Consider the following 23,917-nt stretch of genomic DNA (forward strand, 5'->3'; position numbering starts at 1 on the left):
TATATCCCAGCAAAGTAATAAACTCTATAAATTATAGTCATAGTAATAAAGTCTTGAGTTTAGTGTATGTAATCCATTACATTTCGGAAGTAAATTATATAATATTTATTGACAGCTCTAGGTACTAGAGCAACAGTCGTGATCTAATCACTTTCATAATATTTGCACAGTTTTAATGTTCTATATTTAAATAAAACATTTTAGTCTATTACTTGCTTTTTTTGTATTATTTATCTATTTTATTATTTAACAGCCATTTATATGTTCTTTTAAGTAGGTATAGTACTAAATATGTTAACTGAGTTTTTCGTTTATTGTTTTCTGCATTGTTTTATTTTGTTGTTTATCTTGCATTCCCATTGCCTGTGCTTCTCGGCCTATTGTAAATCGTTTTGAAATACATGTCGTACATAGAAGAGGCTATAAAATAAAGCATAATAAAAGCAAGTATAATAAGGTATAATAAAGCACGTAGATACAGATGTTTACATAGTTTCACATTGATGTTGCTTGTAAGCTAAGTTTTAAGCTTGGATTGTGCCATTTTGCTTCGTATTTCAGTCAAATGTCGGAACGTCTCAGACTAATCGTCGTGGATATGCTTTTATTTTGAAGGCCGGAAGCGCGGTCACGCTAAGTCTAGCTTTACGTCGCTCTTATCACAACAACAGACTTGGCCGGGGAAGAAGTGCGACTTCTTTTTATTTCGGAGCAAATTCTCTTTGCTGTTGTTTGCTTTTTGTTGTGTTGCTTTTTCCCACTTTCTGTCGGAGATTGTCACCACTTGTTTCAAGATGGTCAAGGTATCATTTAACACGGCTCTGGCACAGAAAGATGTGAAGAAGGACGCCGAAACTCTTATTCCCGAGGAGGACAAAGTGAGTAGAAAATGGCTAACGGCAAACTAGGTTCTCGGTGGGGGAAAAGGCGCAGTTAAGCATAAATGCGTAGAGACACAATACTGTTGTTTAACAGGGCTCCTGATATATTTCAGTTTCCCCACTCTTTGAACAGTTTTAAATAATACATTTTAAAATCATACAATATGTTTTTAAAATACTAACGTCAAATAATTCAGAGTTCGGTGGACGTTACTTTCTCAGGTGGCGTTTGTTTTTTTCACCTTTGATACTCTTGACGTTTCCGGTATTTTCTACTTGTTTCCATTTTTTTTTAAAATCTATTTTATACACTGACTAAATGCCACATAAATATAATATTTACACGTTTTAAGTTGGTCTGGCAATACTCTGAAAACGTTAATGTAAGTTTATGGGCTCTAAAGTGCAGGAACGAGCTTTGCTTGACTTTTCATGTCGTTTTAGAGGTCAGCAAGTATACTAGCTGGTTAAAGCGTGTAGTTTCCAAACCGATCAGTCAATAAACAGAATTTGATTTTGGTGTTTTTGTTTTTTTTAACCCCAAATCACGTGTAGATTTTTACCTGACAAATTTTAAGATGGGTTTTAATCTGGTTTCGTATTACAGGAGTTGTCAGTGTTCTCACCAGTTATTCCTCCTTTTTCTGCAATCAGTTCGCCTCAGACTTCAAGGACGTGAAAATGTGCTGAGGGGGGGGAAAAAGAAAAGAAAAAAACACAACAGAAAATGCAGATGTTATGTTATTGCGTCTTGGTGAAAGGTGCCACTCTCACAAAAGAGAAAGCATAATAGGTGGGAACTTCCCCATCACTAAACTCAAAAGTCCATGCAAATTTATTTATATTTAGTCTGCACCTCTCAGCAATTAATGACGGCTTAGGAAGGAAAGGCTTCACAGGAAGGCATAAGAGTCTGTCACTTCGCCAACCTCTGTGGTCTGAAAGGTATGTATGTAGAGTGTCCTAGAAATGTCATTCATAAGTTGGAAAATCCCCCCCCCAAAGGAGTGCTGTGCAGTATGGTGACACTGCAGTGCATTTCACACAATATTCACTAGAAAAGTGCAACTAAATGACAGTTTTGGAGTTGCAGAGTGGCTGTGACTGCTGTGTGATCTCAACCTGCGAAGGAGCTTGTTCAGCTGCTTTCGAGCTGACTTGTGGAGTTGAATGTGTGGGCTGCTGAGGCGTGTTGCCTCTCAGACGGTAAAGTCTACAAGATCTTCCCGCTGGCCTCCACCCTGTTGTAAAACGAGCTGTCTGTTGTTTCTGTTTCGTTCTGACTGAGGACGTCTGGGCTCTCTCTGTATGCAGAGAGCGCTGCGATGTCAACCGTGCTACATGTTGGAGTTGCAAACGCAAACAGCTGCTTGTAGTTTCAAAGATGTGCAATGAGTGACAAACCACAAAGTGTAATTCTCGATGAGAAGCTGTGAGAATATCTTATCTTGACTCGTGGTGAGAGTTCTGCATTAGCTGGAAACTTTCACACAATCTGCCTGCTTGGTTATTGTGGGATTAGATTGTATGAAGGTGGCATACACCTCCAACCCCCCCACCCCCCTGTGTCTTGAGCTTCAGTGTCACAGACTTTTATCTTTTTAATCTTGATAATCAGAGCTTAATGTGCTCCTTCAGGGGGATTGAAGTAGAAAAGAGGCGATTCTGCACTTCGTTTGGGGTTGTGTCTTGGGGGATTTTCTAGCACTTGTGGAGAGAGCAAATGAGGACTTTGTGCCATGTGTCTCGTGCGTGGGGTTCAGTAGCATTTAGTTGAAATGTAATCCTTTGAAGTCCTTTACTGAACCTTTTTTAAAGTAGTGTTGTTGTTTTTTTAGAGTTAGATATCAGCCCCTATCCTCTAATTTGATTTAAATTAACAAAGTCTGGATAGGATAACAAGTGCATTATTGTCCCAAAAGTCTGAAAATTTCTTTGTTACAACCGCCAAAAATTAACTCAACCTGTAAACAAAAGAGTTCAAAAGAGTTCAGAAAACTAAAGTGAAGGCACTAAATAAGTAAAAGTCTAATGCAATAAAATACAATGCAAGTAAAAAAAAAAACTTAACATTTAAATAAAATGTCAAAAAGTGGCAAATATATAATAAAGTGTCTGTATAAAGCAATATATCTCAAACTGAGGAAATCAGAACAAAACAGGATAAAGCTGTAGAGGAAGTCCGGTGCTCATGTGGAAGAACAGACATTTCTGATAGTGATTAATAATTGATTTATCATTGGCAAAGTCAACAAGTTCTTCATAAATGAGGACGCTTTACTAAATTTCTAAGACACGATTTAAAATTCTGCACTGTATCAGATCTGTTTTCGAATGTATTAACATGCCCTCAAAACAAAAAAGGAAAAAAAACATTCTACAGTCAAGGAACGAGGTGTGTGTCTTGTTGCTCAACAGGATCCAAAAACTGATAAAAGTGGTTATAAAATATAAACGTTGCAGGCTAAAGCTATTAGTAAGCAGCTGCTTTAACAGACGGTTAGCTGGTTTAAATTAATCGCAACTAGAAAAAATCCATTTATCCCAAACCACCAACAGAAGTGGACAGGAGCAGAGATGGAACAGGAAGTTTTATTACCCGCATCCAGCACGCGAAGCCAGTCCTGTCTGTAGCAGTGAGAGAGCACTGGATCATATCTAATCTGATTTAAGTACCCCTGAGTAGCGGTCATAGGTGGATGAATATTAGCTGAATAAGTGAAAGACTATTAAGTCTTTAACAGCTCCTCTGGTTCTCTAATCCCTCATTAAACGTGTTGAACTTTGTTTTGTTTATGTGTAAAAATTGCTGAGAGGAACAGTATGCTAATACAGTACATTAGCCTTAGTTTAGAAAATAGCTTGGAAAAAATCATGTGATGTGATGTAAATTCAGTTCTGTTTTTAATTTGATTCATTTCTTCTTCAGAAAGTACCGATAAAAATACCATTAAAGTAATGGACTGATAAGCATTATCATTAGAAATACCATTAAAACCATTCACCATACCCATACCTCATTCTGTAGTCAAGGAAATATGTTGGAAAGTGTTTTCTAACATATTTAGAAATCAAAGAATTATTAAAAAAAAAAAAACTCTCATGGAGCAGGCTTGAGTTTATCACACCGTCATCTATTTTGCCTTCATGGAAATTTTCCTGCTGCTCTGCTTCCTGAGGGAGGAATCTGCTCTACTGGTCAGACCGCACAGGACCAAACAGGAACTAGCAAATGTTTTATGTTTTTGCCAGTTGTGTTTATGTGTGTTGGGGAGGTTATTTGATTATAAAAATAGTCAATCTGTTGAGGTCTTGGCTCCTGTTTGTTTTCTTTTCCTCGTTTCTTTTCCTCATTGCTCATGTGAACACAGACACTGTTGTAGTTCAGTGAGTTGCAAATCTTGTAAATGTAGCAGCTTGCTGGTTTACTGCCATATGTGCCGATTAGTAAACAACAGATGAGTTATGATACAAAAATAGGAGCTAGGATGCTTTAAAGTGCGGGATGAGCCAAGTCTTGCTGATACAAGGTGGCCTGATGGCAGACACTTGAATGTGCCATGAGTCTTGTGGTCTGACAGGCTGGAGATAGTGAGTTTGTCTGTAAGCCATCCCGTTCTGCCCTCATCAGATGTTTTGGTCATTCCTGCCTCCTGTTATAGCTGTGAATTTTCCTTGGATGTTTGGATTCAGATACAGTTATTAATCATTACTGATTGGGGAGAATGCCACATGATTATTATGTATGGTAGGAGGTCTCACAAGATCAGCCATTTGCTCCTTGTTGGTTGGTAGACTAAACAAAAGAATGTCTGCAGGAGCAAAGAGCGGTCCAGACAACAGCAGACTGTTGAACTGTGGAAGACTTGTTTCACAGGGAATGATAGAGATCCAATAGCTAACCAAAACTTTGATTGCTTGCCACTGGAGGCTGAGTAGGTGAAAGATCGACAGCAATCCAGTTAAAAATCCAGCACCTGCAACTGCTGATGATCACAAACTCAGCTACAGAACATTTTTCCAATTTTACTACTTGTGAATAGATCTTGTTAATTAAAGGCTGTATTTGCATCATCTTGACTCTAGCTGAACTAAGCAGTGAGTATGTTCTGGCTTATATTGAGTGATGAAGACATACTTTGCCAAAGAAAAAACTTGAATTTTGATAGTTTCTCTTTTTGTTGGGTTCCTCTTTACTCTCTGAGTCACTATCTGTCTGATAAACTCTTGTCTGACTTCCCTTTCATTTTCATTCTTCTTATATTTTAGCTCAGTTATGAGCAGAAAAACAGCATATTGAACTTTTGTAAACTTGATATTTTATAGTATTCTTTAGATAAATTGAATAACAATTATCAGCATGTTTTATGATGGATACAGCTGTGTTTGCATCAAATACAAATTTCTCTAAGATTGGTTGGAAATGAATTAAAGGTGCTTGATTATGTATCTGCTCTGAGTAAATAGATGTTTTTTAACAAAGTGACTTGGCGTATTACCAGACAGCAAAAAGCCATGTGAATGAAACGCATAGAGGTTCATGTATAACAGGAACAAATTTGCAAGCCTGTTTGGCTCCACAGATACTGCTTGAGCACTTGTGGTGTATTCGGGGACAGCTAAACTAAGCATGAAGATATGCTTAGCCTAAATATTTAGCTTGACCTATTTTCCCTCTATAGTTGTCTCAGTGACTGTCGTTAGTATGAGACACACTCAGGATTATTGGGGATTGTTTAACCTGTTAAGGTCTGATAGAAACATCCTTGCACAGCAGTTGAACTGAAGGCCATGACCGCACCTACAGAGCAGTGTGCTGTTTGTGATGTGGCTTTGCAGCCCTTTATATTGTCTGCCTGATTGTGTTTACAGTCTTTCTTTTATACAGGATGGCTGTGAGCCATGCACAGTCATAGTGCTGGACTTGCATCTTTATACTTTCGGTGTTGTTCCTAGTTGCTATATAAGAGACAGCTGCTGTGTAGCCACCATACACTGCATTTGGTATAGAACAATGTCAGTGTGTGTGTTTTATAGCAACCTTGCAAATAATTTACAGGTGACCGTAAACACATTAGGAAACTCAGCAAGTATTAATACCAGCTGTAGCACCCTGTGTCCAAAACCAGAACTTTGTTCATGTCCAGTGAAAAACCTCTCATACAGTCAATTTATCCTATTATTTAATGCACAGAAAATAATCTATCATAATATTTCTGAGTCTGAGATGGTAAATTCAGCTTTAGCCAACAGATTGGTTCCCCCCCCAATTAAAACGTTTGAAACAGTTATTTGACTTACAAGTCGGCAGAATAATTATTGCAAATTTAGTAAAATCTTTATGCTTTTTGTCCACTTATTGTTTATTTCAAGTGTTAATAAATATACTATTATGTCTGCTTTACAAAATTGCAGCTTTGTGCAAATTTAGAGCGTTCTTCAGTTACATATTTTCTCTTTAAAATTTTCTATTTAATAAATTATCAGTTTTATTGACCAAGTGCTTCAACAGCACACTACAGGATTTTCATCACATTAAGATATTGTCATTGAGACAGTGCAGTTTTGCGTTTGTAAGGCACATTTACACAACAAACACATTATTAGTACTTAATGTTAAGATGAGAAAAACAAGGCCAATATATGATAATTTGGTTTTAAATGACGAAAACTGCTTAGATGGTAAGGCAAATAACTTCCAGCTACCTCAGCTTAACTTTGGATGGAGGAGCACCTGTGCTTACCTCACAGTTGGTGAGCGGCAGTGTTTGAATCAGGCTGTAGTGCTACAGCAGTTGCGGGTGGTGCTTATTAAAGATCAGCTTTCACATCTCTGTCCTCAAATCAACTGCAGCCGTGTCAAGCTGAGTGTAGAACATCACAGGAGGAAACCACTGCGCTGAAAATTTCACTCTCAGAAGAGTCTAGTGTTTAATTTCATGCTTAAATATAAACGTTGAGTTCTCCTGACTTGATGGGCTTTTTTTTTTTTTTTTTTACTTTCAATTATATGTTGAGAAAAAGTTTGCACGACTTAAATTATATTTTTTTTTAAATAAGTAAAACACAGCCAGCTACCAAGAGACTTTTTTTGTAGTGATGAGAAACCACTTTTGTATTCAAGTCAGGTTAATTTAAAATGAATACATTTTTAAAAAGTAACAATCAAGACAAAGCAGCCAAACCACTCCCCCATTTATTTATAAATGAGCAAGTTCCTGGGACCAACGTCGTGCAACCTCTGTGTACTGACTGTGCTACAAAATGGCTTCTGCAGCTGCGTTTGATAATAAGTTTGATTTGTCAAATAGAAGAAATGAGTCTTCAAACTATGCATATTGCAAAAGTGTCAAAACCGTCTCAGTGTGCGTCTTCATCCTCTCATTCTGTGATGAGTGAAATAGATGATAAGGTTGAACTTTGGCCTGTGCGTGTCAGCTAATAAAGTGTCTAAGCTGAAGTACAGATAAGAGAAGTATACAGCGGTCCCTCGTTTATCGCGGTAGTTACGTTCCAAAAACAACCTGCAATAGGTGAAATCTGCAAAATGTTTTAAGATTGTAAAACAACTCACTATAAGCTTTATACACTTTTCTCAGACACACATGAACATTTTCACACTTCTCTCTCTTGTTTAAACACTCTCAAAGTTCAAACCTTCGTAGAAAAAAAGTCCAGTATTATAGAATGAAACCAAAGGAACCCGCAGGTGCCTTTGAGGGTCCAAAACGTTTCGTTGACATTGTTGTGTTTGTTTGGGAGAAAACTTACAAACATACAGTGCAGCACTTCAGAGTCACACTGCTAGCGATTGAAGATTTATGTAAATTTGACCAGCTGAACACATACTGTACTGTACAGGAGACGCAGCATGAGATTGATTGACAATGATCTACAGCCAATCAGGACGCAGAACACAATGCACTGTTAAAAAAAAAAACAGCATGCAAAATTGCGAAACAGCGAGGCCGCAAAAAGTGAACCGCGTTATAGCGAGGGACCACTGTATTCCGAAGATTATGAAACTAGACTCCTTTTCCCGTATATAGTCTTTTTGAACATCAACGAAACTAGACAGTATTAGAAAATAAAGAGTGCTAAGTTGTTGTTTTTTTTATCTCTAGTTGTAGCATTTCATTTGTGAACATTTTCTACTGTACTTTAAACAAAGTTCTGGTACTTTGTAAAAATATACACTGCTGTCACCAGCTGTCTCAGGCTATGTCCATACGTACACGGGTATTTTTGAAAACGCAGATTTTTAAAAACTCCTGCCAAGGTAGAGATTTTCAAAAAACGTTGTTTTCGCGTTTATGCGTGGACGAGGAAAATTGAGATTTAGTCATGCAACGTCAAAGTTGTGCGCCTTTTTTGGCGTCACGATGTTTTTGTTTACATGAGATGAATTTCTACAACAGCAGATAGAGACAAAATACTGTTGCTGTTAATCTTACTATCTGCAGTTTTTACACGCTTGCGTATACACACGCAGATACTGTTCATCCATTTAGAAAGACGGAGTTGTCAGAGTGAACTTCGGACGGGGCTTCTACATTCAGCACAGACGCTCTCGCAACCCAAATCCCGACGCCAACGTCATCGTCGATTTTGAATAAAATAATGTTTTTTAAATTAAATGTTTATTTATGTATGTTGTGTGCATTTTGTCCATTTCTAAGTTGTGAGTCAACACCAGCCAAAATACTGTTTTTAGTCATTAACATTTGAAATGATGAAGGCACTTTAAAAGTAACACAAAATTAGCAGTCTTCCCAGAAAAACCAAAAACTTTTCAGAAGTGCTTAAAGTTAAAATCCTGTTTACTCTTTTCCTTCCAGGTTCCTAGACTTCTGATTGGCCAACATACAACATAAACGGTTAGGATTTGGCATGTTCTTGACACCGTTTGACTTCGTTTTTGGCTTTTACATGTGGATGGGATTTTTTTTTTTTTAAATCTCTGTTTTCAAAAATACGTGTGGACGTGGAGTTTAATAAACTCAGCCCTCTGCTCCTTGCTTCCTAAAATATAACACGACATTGGAGTAAATTCTCGACCATCTCACACTTCTGTTTAATCAGTTTTCTTTGTAACATTTATTCAGCTGTGTGAAAACTATAACTTGAATATCAGCCGCACCGATTTACTCAGGAACAAATAAAACAGTAGCGAAAGACTGCGCAGGGTATGAAAACGGCATAGCACTTTTGCAAATATGTGATGTCTTGATAAATCGAGCAGATATCACCCGATATATTGGGTGATATCTTGAAAATTTTGTGACCCAGAAAGAGTAATATTAAAACTAAGTAGCTGCCGCTTTATTGTTGGAACCTGGAATTGGCTGGGCCACGCTATGAATTGTGGGATACGTTGGGCCACGAAGAATACCTCCAGCCCATTCTTCAAGTCCAGGGAAATGAAGGACACATTTGTCGGCCGCATTTGGAGGAGCCTTTTAATTGCAACAGAATTTCCCTCGGGATAAATAAAGTTCTTCTTATCTTATGAATTCAGTCTTTAAATGTTTGAGCAGTTGTATCTGCCGAGCCTCACAGTTTGGGTGTCATATACTTTGAGTGTATGTGGTTTTATAGAGGCTGAGCTGGAGCAGTTACATGCTTACACCTGCTGTTTATGCAGATGCTCAAAGGAACCTGTGGTTGTATCTTGTTGACGTTGTGGGCATTTTGAAGCAAAACTTTATTGCAGTATTTAGGTTAAGAGCTTCATGTACATACTTGCTGTGCTTTGATTCCTAATTTCAGCATGAAACCTGGTGAACCTCCCTGCCCTGTCTGACGACAGTATAATCAGCTATGGAAGTAATCATTATCATTAGTAGTCTGTTGAGATTTAAAAGGTCTCCTTTTTACGTAATATTGATTTTCTTTTCCGTCTATCACGTCTTTCAGCAAACAATCGAATGAAAATAATGTTTTCTCTCAGTTTTGAGAAGGAGCTATTCCACATGTGCCAGTAAAAAATTTTCTTCCACCTTCACATTCATCAGTAAACCTAATTACAGATTTGGATTACAGACCTAACCTTTCCTCTGTTGCTCTCTGCTTGTTTGTTCTCTGGTTGGTTGTTGTCTCAGACACGTGGGCTGCTTGAAAAGGATTACAGTGTAATCAGTCAGATGGAGACTCAGCCAGAGAGCTTTAGCTGCCTCCCACAGGACGCTGCCGACCACTGAAACTCAAGAAGAGGGAGGATTAACTAAGCAGGCACATATATATGACAGCAGCTATGAAGCCCATGCACATTTACATAGTGCACACTATCTGAATGGTGTGCACAGCCACTGCTTAACGTAGTGAAAAAGTGTAGGGTTGCGTCCCACCATGATGCTATTAGTATTATATCTGTGACACATATCTAAGTCCTAATGTATGTTTACATACTTATAAATACACTGTGTGGTGGAGGATCAACATTTAACCACCTGTAATACACTTCAGCCAATGGTAATACACTTCATGAACCCCTAATAGGATTTCAGCTCTTCCCTTAAATGCTTCTGTAAGTACACCAAGAGCTACTTTTAAATCTATTTCCATTAGAAAATCCACACTCTTTTAATTTCTTTACGTTGGACATGAGTGCTCTTATTCTGCAGTGGGTTTTGTTGTTGTTTTTTCCTTTAAGCCAGTGTGACACACTTGCTGACTTTGGCTTTTTAAACACAAAGATTTGCTGCTTTCTTTTATATTCCTTACACTCTTTCTACTCTTTCTTCTTTCGACCTAACGTTACCCAGTTACTGCCTTCACAGACACACTATGTAGCTCAGAGGTGAAGATAAAGTTTCATGTGTAGACTGAAATAAAACCCGCCTTGGACAGTGATACTCACCTGTATCCACAGAGATGGAAACACAAGCCGTCCTCAGGTAGACTGATGCTTATGGACAGCATTATCCGCTTAAGACATTTACTGAAAGACTGAATCGTGCTTAGGATCACAGGGAGTTCTAAATAGTACTTTATTTGCATATTGATTATTGACAAGAAAAATGCCACAATACAGAACATGAAACATATTTGTTGAGGTGAACTGAAAAAGTGTTAAAGCTTTCAGTATGCCTGCAAAAGACAAAGAACTGCATTAATAGGTAACCAAAGCCTGACAGAAATGGAATATATGCATAACTAAAATATTCCTGAAATAGTAGTAATAGTAATGAATTGAACATAAACACACACACGGCTGCCAGTGGTTTACATTTAATCATGAAGTTGCTTTCAAAGCAAAAGTACTTTTGCTTTTCAGTGAATTCTAGCTTCTCAAATGAGCTTTTCCTCCTCATCTTTATACTGTCATACATTTAATATCTTTATGCTAAGCATAAATATCAACATTGATCCCCTAGTTTAATTTACTTCATGTCTTGTGTTACATTAAGGTGTAAAAGGCAAAAAGAACTTCTCAGATTTATTTCTGGAGACTTGATCGTCTTTTACTTTCAACAACTAAGCAACACTGTAAAGCTTTTCTGTAGGATTTCCACTACTTGTTGACCACTGAGCACAAACATCATTTATTTTTCCTGGCTGTCAACTTTAATTCTGGAAAATTAACTGGGTTTGTTTATTTTGTTGTTGTTGGTTGTTTTTTTTGTTTTTGTTTTTTTTTTGTGGGGGGGGCAGGGTTTGTGGCCACAATGACTCTAAAGATCTTCACACACAGATTAATAGCTCTAACCATGTGAATCCACAAACATAATTAACTGGAAAATGTTTGTTTGTTGTGGTGGGTTTAGTGTGGTCAGCCCGTAGGTTCATCTCAAAGACACACAAACACCGTCATTGATCCCTGTGGTGTTGTGAATGAAGCCCAGAGGACACTTCAGCACAGTGTAAACCAGCAGCCTTCATCTTCACAGCAGCAGCTCAAACCTGGGATTAATGTGGCCACCAGTGTTGGGTTTGTTCCTCAAAAAGAGTGCCCTATTGTGTAGTGTATTACACAATTCTCATTACTTTTCTCAAAAGTAAGGCTGTATGTTCATTAATTACTTACCAGAGAAAGTAACTTATTGCACTACTGTTGCATTGCTTTTGCATTACTCTATAAATGACTTTGTACACAATTAACAATATAAACCACACTGCACACAAATCCCTGTCCTAATGAGGACACACAATCTTTCTTTTAGTGTTTGCACGAGAACACAAAAATGGTAACACAAAGGACAGTCGAAATGTACTGAAATGTAATCTGATTACATTAACCTCACACTTTGGAATGTGCTACACCCATCACTGGTGACCACCAACCACAACAAAAAGCTTACACAATAAGTCGTTCCTGGCTTAAGAACAAAAGAGGACGTGTCATTTAACCAGACAGCACTGAGAAACAAAAATATCATTGTGTATAAAAAGATGTTTGTGTTGAGAGTTGGGCCAGCTCAGATATGTTTCAGTTTCATATACTTCATAAACATTTTTAAATGTAATGATACAATTAATAATCTGTAGGCCCTCAAATAATGATGAAATGATACAAATTTTGAGTGTTGAGTGTAGAGTTTTTGACTGTACATATTGTTCTCATGACGTCGGCATGCTTTCCCGTGTTGACATAGGAGTGGTATAATGAGGGTGCGTGTGTTGGAATTATGAAACGTTGGTCTGAAGGCCTGTTGGGTCTTGTTGTTGGTGAGACTTTAAGAGATGGTTGTAAAACTGGAAAAAGACATAGCAGTGCTCCACAGCAGAGGTCCTGATACAAACTTTGTCTTGAAATTTGAAAACGTTTTTACTTGGTGAACTTGCTACTGATGCTTCCTCGTCATGCTTGATGGTCTGTGCATTAAATTGTTGTTGGAGAGTAGCGAGCAGTTTTCAGATTGTATGTTACCACATGCAGTTCATCCTTCATTAAAGACATGAACCAACCATAGACGGTCAGCTGCAGTTCAGCCGCAGACCAGGTCTGACATATATGTTATTAGTAACATGGATTTCACCATTTCAGGGAGAAAGTCGTCATCAGTCCTTATTTAACCTCACCCTTAGTAAACTCATTGCAGCTTTGCCACTGGAGCCAATATTCACACCCTTTTTGGACAGCACTACTCTACACTTTCCTGCTTTAGTTTCCTTCCTTCTGCTCTGTTCAATTGTGGAGAGCTGTGAGTACCTGTGAATGAGCTTTTTGCTTGGGTTAAGTCTCTTTCGTGATATTGAATCAGGATCCTTAAAGTAAATGTTTTTTAATTAAACTGCAATACATGCGTCCTTCCTTGAAGGTCTCAGAACTCTTTTGTTCTGTTTTCTATAGAGACTTCTGCTTTTTATGTTTTGCTAACTTTTTTTTCCCCTTCCCTTAAAACCAAAAAGACATGTCGGTGATTGGAGCAAACCCCTTATTTAGCAGAGGTGACCCCAGCTATACAGCTGATGGAGAAAAGCCTGAGGAAATGTTCCCAATTTGGTGTCTTTCTGCCAGGCAGTGGTGGTATTAAACTGACTGCATCTGACACTAACATGTTGCTGATCTGTCAGCCAGTGTGTACTTTTTAAACGGTCTCACCCCCCACTTCCTCTTATTTGTCCGCATATTTGGTTTCATGCTAACGTCTGCTTTTTGGTTCCTTTTTTTAATCGCTACCGGTATTTCTGTTCATTCCAGGAAAAATGTTACATTCTAAGAGTCCTCTCCTGCTTTCTGTACTTTGACTTGTAGATCTGAAAGGGCTGACTATCTATTTCTCAGCAGCCACCCTGCTGCTGCTTTAAAAAAACAGAAAAGGCTCTTAACACTCTTCTTCTCTACCCGATATGCTGAAATGCATGGTAATGCTTCACTGACCAATCAAAAATGTAAAAACAAGCTTTAAACTGGAAGTCAGCTGTTCTCAAAGCAGATAATTCATGCTGACAAGTCTTGTTTTGTGATGACACAGTATATCTGCAGGCCACAAAAGATGAGGATGTCCTAAAAAATTTTTATCCAGTGTATAAATGTGTTAAGTTCAAGTACTAAAACATGAAAAAACAACTTTAACATTTTAGTGATTAGCGATCGTGGCTCAAGAGTTGGGAGGTCGCCTTGTAATTGGAAGGTTGCCGGTTCGAGCCCCGGCTTGGACAGTCTCAGTCGTTGTGTCCCTGGGCAAGACACTTCACCCGTTGCCTACTGGTGGTGGTCAGAGGGCCCGGTGGCGCCAGTGTCCGGCAGCCTCGCCTCTGTCAGTGCGCCCCAGGGTGGCTGTGGCTACGATGTAGCTGCCATCACCAGTGTGTGAATGTGTGTGTGAATGGGTGGATGACAGGTTGTGTAAAGCGCTTTGGGGTCCTTAGGGACTAGTAAAGCGCTATACAAATACAGGCCATTTACCATTAACTACGATCAGTGTGACAAAAGACTGTGTTTGTTCATTTTATAAAATTTACACATGTAGTCTTGACCTTGGTCTAACCAGGATGATTTAATAACCATAATATCCCCTGGGTTTGATTATATAATAATAATAAGCATTTTCCTGTCAACCCTTGTGTTATTGTATACAGCACACTGTTGAACTGAACCAGTTCTAGACCAATAAGGATTTAGGAAATTAGCAAACACACTCTGTCTGGAAATGCATGCTAAATATTAGCCTTTTTTGATCATTTAATTGTTGCATGGGTGTACATGCGTGGTTTACATATGAACATAGGAGACTTGGATGTTCTGCTTTAGTTAAGACAGAAGGATGGGCCTTTTACATAGTGCAGCACTGTGAGCAATTTGTCTTTACGTTAAAATGTTTGGTCAACCAGGTTAATTATGAAAGCAAGCATAAAGCATAATTATGTAATATCAGTGCCCCCCACCCCCAAAACTGCCACAAAAAAAGATTATGAAATGTTTTCGTCTGTGTTTCTGTAACGGAAACCGCACAATTTATTTTCAGACTTAACAGGAAATTTAAAAAAAGAAAATGGTATTCACAGGAAAGCAACAGATCAGCTGTACTTCAGACGTGTTCCCAAATGTGTTGGAGGTTTTTATCCTAAAAGAACGTGCCCGGCTGGAGTACACAGTGTAGGTTTTGTTTGCAGCTAAAACCCCTGTTCTTTTCATAGCTGTTGAATTACTTGCCCATAATCCCATAATCTTCATTTCTCCTCTCGGCTCACGTTAGAATCTCAGCTTCCTTTGTTACGTTGTTCAGAGAAAGTAACTTTTATGGCATAAACAGAAATCGCTATTAAAACAAAAATGCCAGCTGGACTTGCATGCAATATCATGTAGTAATGTTGCCACGCTTGCAGCTTGGTGAGCCTCTTCTGGCAGAGCGTGACTTTCAGCTGATGCAAATATAACAACTTCTCATCCTCACAAAGGCAGTATTATTGTGTTGGTGGTAAAGCTGCCCCTTGAAGTGTCCCGGCATTTATTGCTACTCAGCAAACGAACGCGTGCAAGGTTCTCCACAAATGTGGATTGTGTTTTCTTCCTTTTAAAACATTTGGACTTCAATAAAAGGGGGCTCTAAATGCCACTGTACAATAGCTGCTCAGGAGCAAACAAGAGAACTGGTTGGAAACTGGTAAATAAAAGAAAGCGCAGGGGAAAAAATCAACATTTGCTGCCTTAAAGCTACCAGGACAGCTTCAGTGCTTCTTGTTATCGGTTCTTCCAGCCTTTGCAACGCGATTCAAATCTAATAAAAGAACATAGCATGAAGAGATCATTCCAGTGACACGAGAAACCAGAACAAGAAAACATGCTTCCTCACCTTGCCCAGATTTTTTTTTTTTTTTTTTTTTTTACTGCCCACTGGTCAGAGAGAGAAGAAGAAAATGCAAATCAAGTAGAAGTTTCTACCTGATTGAAACTCCTTTTAGTCACTATTCAACAAACAGAAAATGTAAATCGGATCTTATTGTAGTTTCCTCTTTCCTGAAGATTCCAGTGAAGTAATAACAGAACGAGTTGAGAGCCACACTTTCATCTCTGTTTTCGTTTCTTTTCACATTTTTAGGTATTTTTTCACTCTCTCTGTTTGTTTCCCCCCTCTGTGATTCGGATCATGATGAGTCACCCTGATGCTGTGTTAGTCTGAAAAGAGATGTTGAGCCTGCTTCATCTGATCTCAAGAAAGCCTTTGTTTTCTTACACACACACACACACACACACACACACACACACACACACACACACACACACACACACACACACTTTCCTCATCTCACACCCTGGCCTCTGGATTAATAGTTGACGTAGTTCAAGATATTTTCCCGGCTGAAAAGCTGGTGAAAGTTGGGACGGGTTCTGATTTTTATTTGAGTCTAAGTGCATTTGAATTTATTTTAAAAAACAAAACAACAAAATGTGCACAGTATTCAACCCATACTGCTGATTTTTGCTTTCAATTAATGTAATGTGGAGTGCTATTAAGTACATTTATATAACCGCAGTACTTGGTGCGTGCACTGTCCTACATGAACTTAGACTTTACCTGAGTAGGTCCAGCATGGTAAACTTTTCATATGTGGTACTCAGCATTTTTGTTCCCTGCGTTTATCCTTAAGAAAGTGCTTCTCCCCAGACCAGCTGCAGTTTCATCAGTGTATTTGTTTTCTGGGAGGAGGCCCTGCCTTGAAGGCTAGGGTGGTTTTGAATGCTTAATGCTTAAAAACTCAGGAAAATGCATTTGTGAGGGTTTGAAATAATAGGCATGTGTTGAAAATCATCACAAGTATTTAACGATAATAACCAGATGCGTACTGATCCTTGGGGGATTCTCTCAGATCCCTGAATGTATAATTGGAGGCAGTTAAACTTAATCGTATCTAATCAGTAGTTTGCCCTCTCCTGCAGGACGCTGAGGCTGCGGTGCTGGTGCGTCACCAGTCTCGTGCCTGGTGCTGGTGCATGTGCCTCGGTCTGGCCCTCATGCTGTCTGGAGTGGTGGTCGGAGGTGCCTACCTGTATCGCTACTATGTCATGGAGGTGAGTAGCGAGCCTGAGGACAATTTGGTAAGTATCTCATACAGCGCATGGAGCAAATGGTGCGTTGTTAAATATGAAAGCAGACAGGTAGAAATGCAGTTAACAACATTACAACAGAATGTCACAGATGGCGGTGGCTCAGGAAGAGTTGATCATCTATGATTAAAAACTAATGGCCAATGGTGACACCACTTTATCAACTTCATAATGGAATATATAAGTTTCCACATTTTCTGTTTAAAACAGTGACAGTGATGAACATAAACATGCATATGTATGTTACTGCAAAATTGCATATAATTTAGGATGTTATTGTCCTTCCATGAACAAAACCACCCTTATTTAAAGCTCCGTGCTCAGCTGTACTCCTGCAGCTCACACTGACAGTGAAGAGCAAAGCACATGGTACAAATTTATATGTACTTTTAAACACATTTCAGCTCCACTTTCTGAAGAAAACACATTCAAATTTAATTTCTGTTCATGACATGGGTAAGAAAAGGCATGAAACTTGGATCAGAAATTGCAAAAGTAAATGTGAACTGACACAGCGCGACAGGTCAGAGCATGTACGCCACTGCCAGCTGTTCTTGTCACGTTAAGCTCCGCCTACAGCACAGTGGCAGTTCTAGACACAAACTAGACCAAGCTGTTTTGAGTTTATCAACTTGAGCTCATCTTTTGTAGCTGAAGACTGAATAAACCCGTCGCTGATCTGAACAGGCTTCCTGTTTACTATTCTGTAAATGGCTGTGATGTGGCTGAATGTCCTCTTCTATTTTTATTAATCCAAATTCTCTCTAAATTTAAAGAGAATCAAATTGTCTCCATGTCTGTCACATTACATTCCTTAAGGAAATGCGAACATGCGCTGTTTCTAAATTCAGAAAAACTTTGTGTCTACAGAAGTATCTGTTTTTATGCATTTCTCCAGAGAGAACTAAACTTTTAACGTCAAAAACTGATGTTATTAGTTATAACAAAATGCTGTGAAGCAGACGAAACTGAAGGACTCACTGGGAATAAGACTTCCTCAAATTTGAGATGTATGTTCTGTTACGCTTTATTTGTCAAAAATGTCACATCTCTGTCTCCTTTTTTCTTTTTCTTTTTTTTAACCACAGGAGGGCCAAGTATTTTTTTGTGGCGTCAAATACCGCGAAGAAGACTTCATGATCCAGGAGGAGGATGAGGTATGGCAAAACTCTGGATATAGTATCTTTTCCTTATCAGAGGCCTGTGTTATGAAGCAGGATTTGGGAGCTCAGCGAGGTGCTTCAGGGTTAACCCTCGGCTATCAGGGTTACAACAGGGGTTGATTTGTTAGTGGGCTACATCAGTATGGTGGCCATTCAAGATGGAAACCTGATTTGCTCTGGAGCATGATATGTCAAGGTTGGAGACCAGCGGGTACGAAATCACTACCCACTGACCCACTGATCAGTTCTCTGGAGAGTATTTTGCTCATTTATTTAAAAAAAAACAAACAAACAACTTCTTGACCCCAGAGTGATAACAGAAGGGCCAGCTGGTTTTAGAGACAGAAAAAAGCTTTTGGTTTTCTCTGCATACCCATCAGGTATCACATTTTTAGGAAAATTGGGTTTTTTTGCTGCAGGCATCTTCAAATCGAAATCATTGCTCTGTAAACCTGAGCCTAAGCCTCGTACTTGGCGATCTTAAATAAGATTGTGAAGAATTATGTCATCATTTCTAGCACATTCCTTATTCCTCGCTCTTTCATGTGTGAACGGGTTTGTGGTTAGATTGTGAAACTCTGGGTTATGTATCGAGTTGAAAATCCCCAAGCGTTATTTGGTTGGTCTAATTGAAGATGCGAGGGTAGGTGAAGCCAGATAAGGACGAGATACCATGAGTATGATGAACTCCCTTGCAACACAGGCCTGTGTTTATATGTTTGTGTTCAGTATGTGACACTGGTTCAGTGTGTCTATTGTTTTCATTTAATCATTACCAATTGAGTTACTGATTAATGTCCTGAGTTGGTGACTAACTGACCTCTGCTTGCAGGGCTCTTTTAGGAAAGTGAGCCTAGTCAGTTTCGCATCACTGCCATAAATCAGTGTATGAGCTGACAGGCCTCCAAGCTTTGCACCATGTGGTTTTATTTCTGTACCAAAAGTATTTTTTAAGAAAATATGACTTGATCCAAAAACAATTCTGAATTATGTTTAGGTAGAAGGAAAGCGTTTCACTGAGTAACCAGTGACTGTAACTTATTAAAAATGTTACGCACTGGTTCATAGGTGGAGGTGGAGCTGCCAAACCACATGCGTCAGATGTCAGAGACGATCCGGGTGTTGGAGACAGAGCAGGTGGAGCTAATCAGTGTGCCAGTGCCCGAGTTTGAAGATGGAGACCCAGCTGACATCGTCCACGACTTCAGCCGGGTATGTACTTGAAAAGATGGAAATAGTGATGTTGACGCAAAGCTACGGTTGCACATTTAGAGGGATTCAAAGTAGACCAAACATCACCTGGAATAACATTCTGACAGCTTTAGAATTTTAGGAAGAACATGTGAGTTGTGAGTGATGCAGTGTCTGCTAACCAGCCAGTAGGAATTCAGCCTGAGATGATTTACCCATCTCCCAGCATAGGCACCTTTATGGGAAACTGTATGCAGATATATTTAGCTATTTAACATTTAGATTTTAAAGATAACCAACTCAGCTTTCTATTCCGTTACTAGGTAAAGAAGAAAAAAAAAAGAAGCAAATACCAGTTACTTTTCTGTTTTCTAACTGTATTCCTTCTTTCTCAGAGGCTGACTGCTTACCTGGATCTGTTTCTGGACAAGTGCTATGTCATCCCACTCAACACCTCCATTGTCATGCCTCCCAAAGACTTTTTGGACCTTCTCATCAATATCAAGGTAACTGTGCAGGGTTCAGACCTATTTGTGTTCCTGTGCTGGCTTAAGCCTGGATTATATTTCCATAAATCTGCTGAGGTCCAAGTAACAGTTTCATCATCAGACAGTGAATTTGAGGGTCTGTGTGGATGTCTACATGTTTGCCTTTTTTTTTTTTCTTTTGTTTTTCTTTTAACCTGCAGGCTTGTCCCCACAGAATTTACATTACAATGCACCAACTACCCATGAGAAAGAATTTTAACAGGAATGGCTTCTCGGTCATCAGGTCTCCTTCTGTCCGTTCCTTCATCCACTATGGAGTATAATCTAGGTTTTAGATGACATGATTTATAGCTGTCCTACATGCTCAAATTTACCATTCCATACTTTCCCAGACATGTTAAGGAAACTAGTTCCTAACTGATGCTCGGGGAAGATGCTTTAACGTCTTCCTCGTGTAAAACACTTCAAACTGTTCCAAACAGCTGGGACCAAAATAAATGAATTGAAACCACCAAGCTGCCTGCTTTAAATTGATATTTGCCATGGATCTATTAATACAGGTTCCAGTATTAATGACGATTAAGCAGAATCTGGCACTCCTCAAAGAAAAGAGATGTCCAAAAATTGAAATACAGACCCAAAAAGCGCAAGCTCTTACATATTTGCACCATGCTTTAAATAATTTGCATTTGGTTCCTCCCTTTGCCCAGGCTGGCACCTACTTGCCTCAGTCTTACCTGGTCCGTGAGGAGATGATGGTGACCGAGCGCCTGGAGCACGTCGACCAGCTCGGCTATTTCATCAACAACCTCTGCAAAGGCAAAGACACCTACAAACTGCAGCGCAGAGACAGGATTCTGGGTAAGCATGTCAGGCTTTCATTTAGGTTTAAACATACAGAGATATAAGACTACAGATGCCAAACAGGAAAGGCAAAGACAAAATGCACTGCCATACAAATGTTTAGCAAGCATTAAGAGAGATTGTAAATCATTGCAACCTTTAATCTGTGTATTTGAATGTTTGGAAGTTCTGTGTACTCTTTCAGCAACATGAGACACGAAATGCAGCCATACAAGTTTATATAAGAGATTCTCTGATCACCTCACAGGTATGCAGAAGCGCGAGGCTCTGAACTGCCACAAGATTCGTCACTTTGGGAGTCAGTTTGTGGTGGAAACCCTGATCTGTGAGCCTTAAGACGCCTCGTCGCCTCACGACGTGCTCTTAAAGTCACTGGCGTGCAGTGAGATTGTGTTTTTAATCCGCACCTGTCTATTGTTTCCTGTTCTTTACTTCAGGTAGTTTGAGTGAGTGAGCGTGGTGAAATGTGATGCTGTTGGGTGAATATTCAGTGATCCTAAAATTAAAAAAAAAAAAAAGTGAAGCATTGCGTTTTTTGTTTTATTTTCCAATTTCTATACAGAAATTATTTTCAGAGATAAATTAGCTTACAGCCAGCTGAGTATACAAAAGTAAATTATTTTAATCAAATTAACTGCAAACATAGTATCAAGCTCTTCATTAATAGACGTGGGTAAATATGAGATTTCCTTGCTTTCAGTTCACATATAACATTTTAAGACAGGGCGACTTTTATACCACTCAGTCCACAAAGACTTTTTTTGTATTTTGTCTGCTGTAGCTGTTAATACACTGCACTTGTTTTCTTAACTGGAAAATGATCTTAAAATAAGAGTGTAAATGCGCGCTTCTGCTGCTGAGCTTTAAAGTGTGTGAAATCTGACCGAAGAACACAATATTTTCATTCAGATGAAAGACAGCTCAGAGAAATAAAAACACGCTTATATTAAAATCTTTTTCACAGGGGTTGTCTGTCTTTTTATGAATGTGTAATTTTTTTTTTTTTTTGGATAACTCTTCTTGTACCAATTTGTGTATATGATCTATAAACATAAGCAGACATACAGAATAAAGAAAATGGTAGAAACTATAAATGGCGTGTTGTGTGTTTCTGTGCCAGAAGCTTCAGAAAAATCCTATAAACTTTTAATTGGTGTATATACACTAATAATTATTTTGACTGTATTTCTGTTATTGAGCAAAGGATCAGACTACTTGAAACCAGCAGTACATGTTTATTTTAGTGTGCCTAGGGCTGCCGCGATTAGTCGACTAGTCACGATTATGTCGACTTTTAAAATCGTCGACGACTAATTTAATATTCGACACATCGTTTGAAGCTTTGTAAGATCCCAAAAGACGCAGGAATAAGTAGTAGGATTTAAGAGTAAATCGACTTGGCTGAGATTAAAGTTATAGTTTTTACACAGCTGAATAAACGTCAAGCAGACAACTGATTCTCAGAAGTGTGAGATGCTCGAGAATATACTCCAGTGTCCTGTTATATTTTAGATAGCAAGGAGCAGACGGCTGAGTTTATTAAACTTCACCGAAACAATCTGCAAATTTCATTAAAATTTAATAAACTATCATCTTGTCTTTATTTTTAGTTAGCACAGACCTTAAACACTTAAAGCTGTAAGCTAATGATAGTTATATAAGAGCAGATGCTGCTGGTGCAATAAGCTGTACGTTTTACGTCCAATGGATGCATGACCTGATTAGTCGACTAATCACAAAAAGTAATCGTTTGTGGCAGCCCACTGTGGGCTACACTGGTGCATCAGCGCTACATCTTTTATGGGTTCTTTGACTTTAATGAAAGGTCAGATTATTTCTTCAGTCAGTGTACTGTTCACCACACAGTTTGTTTTCATCATACAGATCATAACTCATGATAAAGAATGTGACTGACAGTGTCAGTGGCCATGCTGTTTACAGCGGTGTCATCACATGCAGTCGTTACCTCAGTGAACTAACATAGATCAGCTGTCACAGTGGGCTCTCTGCCTGTGTGTCATAGGATCCTGGTGGAAATTTGTCTATGATTAAAGCACTAATCAAGAGAGCCCTAACCCAGGGGGCTCATGGGGAAAGCAGTGGATGGAAAGTCACCTTGATGGAGCAGGGAGGTGTTTGCAGACAGGTCATAAAAGCTGAGGTTCGTACAGTTACATCTGCTCTAAATACTGGACTGAAAAACTATTAGATTTCTTTGATGTCTGTTTTACGTGTTAAACCTTCATTATTGTTTCACTCATGTTTGCTAATTTCAACTTGTGCCTGCTTGTACTGATTCAGTTTAGGTCTTTTAGAGCTGCTTTCCTCTTACCAACCTGTGCCAGCCTGAGGCCCTCAAACAGGAGCCTACAGGCTGTTTGTGGGTCTACATCAGGGGTGTCAAACATAAGGCCCAGGGGCAAGAATTGGCCCTGAAAAGACTCAATTAAGACCCACTGGCCAGCTTTCAGAAATGTAAAAGGGGGGTATAAGTTTTGTTCCTACTGGTAAAGACATCCCCTATAACTATTCTCACTACACCAGAGTAATAAGTAATAGTTAAACAACCAAAGTTCCTACTTTTTTTTTTTTTCAATAATATATAATTTTTTGGGGGATTTTTGCTTTTTACAGTACATATAGAGATTTGTATTTTACATTTGCTGCATTTCACATTTATTCACAAATACACATTTTTCCAAAGGTCTAGCATCTATCCTGAACACGTCTATCAGTTTGTTTTTGCCGTCATTACAATTGGAGATATGATTACCTAATACCCCGTTCATAACTGAAGATGTGAGGATCCATTTTATATTGGAGCTATTCAGAGGATTACATCACCTTTTTTCAGACGGAGCAACACGCACCATGAATAACTACAGACATGATGGCTGCCTGGAATATCAATCTGGGGTGTGAATGCTAAAATCTGACAAGAGAAACATGATCCGCCTTTGGCTCTGATCCCAAGTGGCAGACACCCAGTCCACTACATCTATTTACTGAAACATTTTTAATAACTACGCAAACGTAGTATAAATAAATGTTCTTATCTTAAAAAAACATCCAAAATTATACAGGTAAACATAAGATTTTTAGATAACATTACAATGCAGGTATACCAGCAAGTAATCGAAAGTAATATAAAGCAAACAATAGAAAATAATCTTCCTGTGTCCGTGTCCTGTTTATGTGTAAAAATAAAACCGAGTCTAGGTCGGGTACTGCAACAGGCGTAATTAGAGTGTACAGGAAGTGACATGCAACAGCTGCTTTGAACATTTTAATAGATAACCTGTTGAAAGTTAGACTTAAACGAAATTATAAACAAATACA

At 38.7% G+C, this 23,917-nt stretch overlaps 1 protein-coding gene across 2 annotated transcripts; it reads left to right on the forward strand.

Annotated features, from left to right (window-relative positions):
• The first annotated feature begins 630 nt into the window (after positions 1-630).
• itm2bb (integral membrane protein 2Bb) lies at positions 631-21,150 on the forward strand. Of its 2 annotated transcripts, none has more exons than XM_082508553.1 (7): positions 631-878; positions 16,705-16,863; positions 17,961-18,029; positions 19,104-19,247; positions 19,622-19,732; positions 20,425-20,575; positions 20,826-21,150. In XM_082508553.1, the coding sequence occupies exons 1-7, from the start codon at positions 795-797 to the stop codon at positions 20,912-20,914; spliced, it is 807 nt and encodes a 268-aa protein (XP_082364679.1). In that variant the 5' UTR covers positions 631-794; the 3' UTR covers positions 20,915-21,150. The 2 variants fall into 2 exon arrangements, with proteins under 2 accessions (XP_082364679.1, XP_082364680.1); XM_082508554.1 differs by having other exon boundaries at positions 16,705-16,836.
• Positions 21,151-23,917: the final 2,767 nt, after the last annotated feature.

The sequence above is a fragment of the Aulonocara stuartgranti genome (genome assembly GCF_965226115.1).
Source record: "Aulonocara stuartgranti genome assembly, chromosome: 16".
NCBI classification, from domain to species: Eukaryota; Metazoa; Chordata; class Actinopteri; order Cichliformes; family Cichlidae; genus Aulonocara; species Aulonocara stuartgranti.

Excerpts from the sequence above, each read along its gene's own strand:
- itm2bb (XM_082508553.1), top strand. The coding sequence starts at position 795 with ATGGTCAAGGTATCATTTAACACGGCTCTGGCACAGAAAGATGTGAAG. Across the intron at positions 879-16,704 it reads TTATTCCCGAGGAGGACAAA|GACGCTGAGGCTGCGGTGCT; the intron begins GTGAGTAGAAAA and ends CCTCTCCTGCAG. Across the intron at positions 18,030-19,103 it reads TGATCCAGGAGGAGGATGAG|GTGGAGGTGGAGCTGCCAAA; the intron begins GTATGGCAAAAC and ends ACTGGTTCATAG.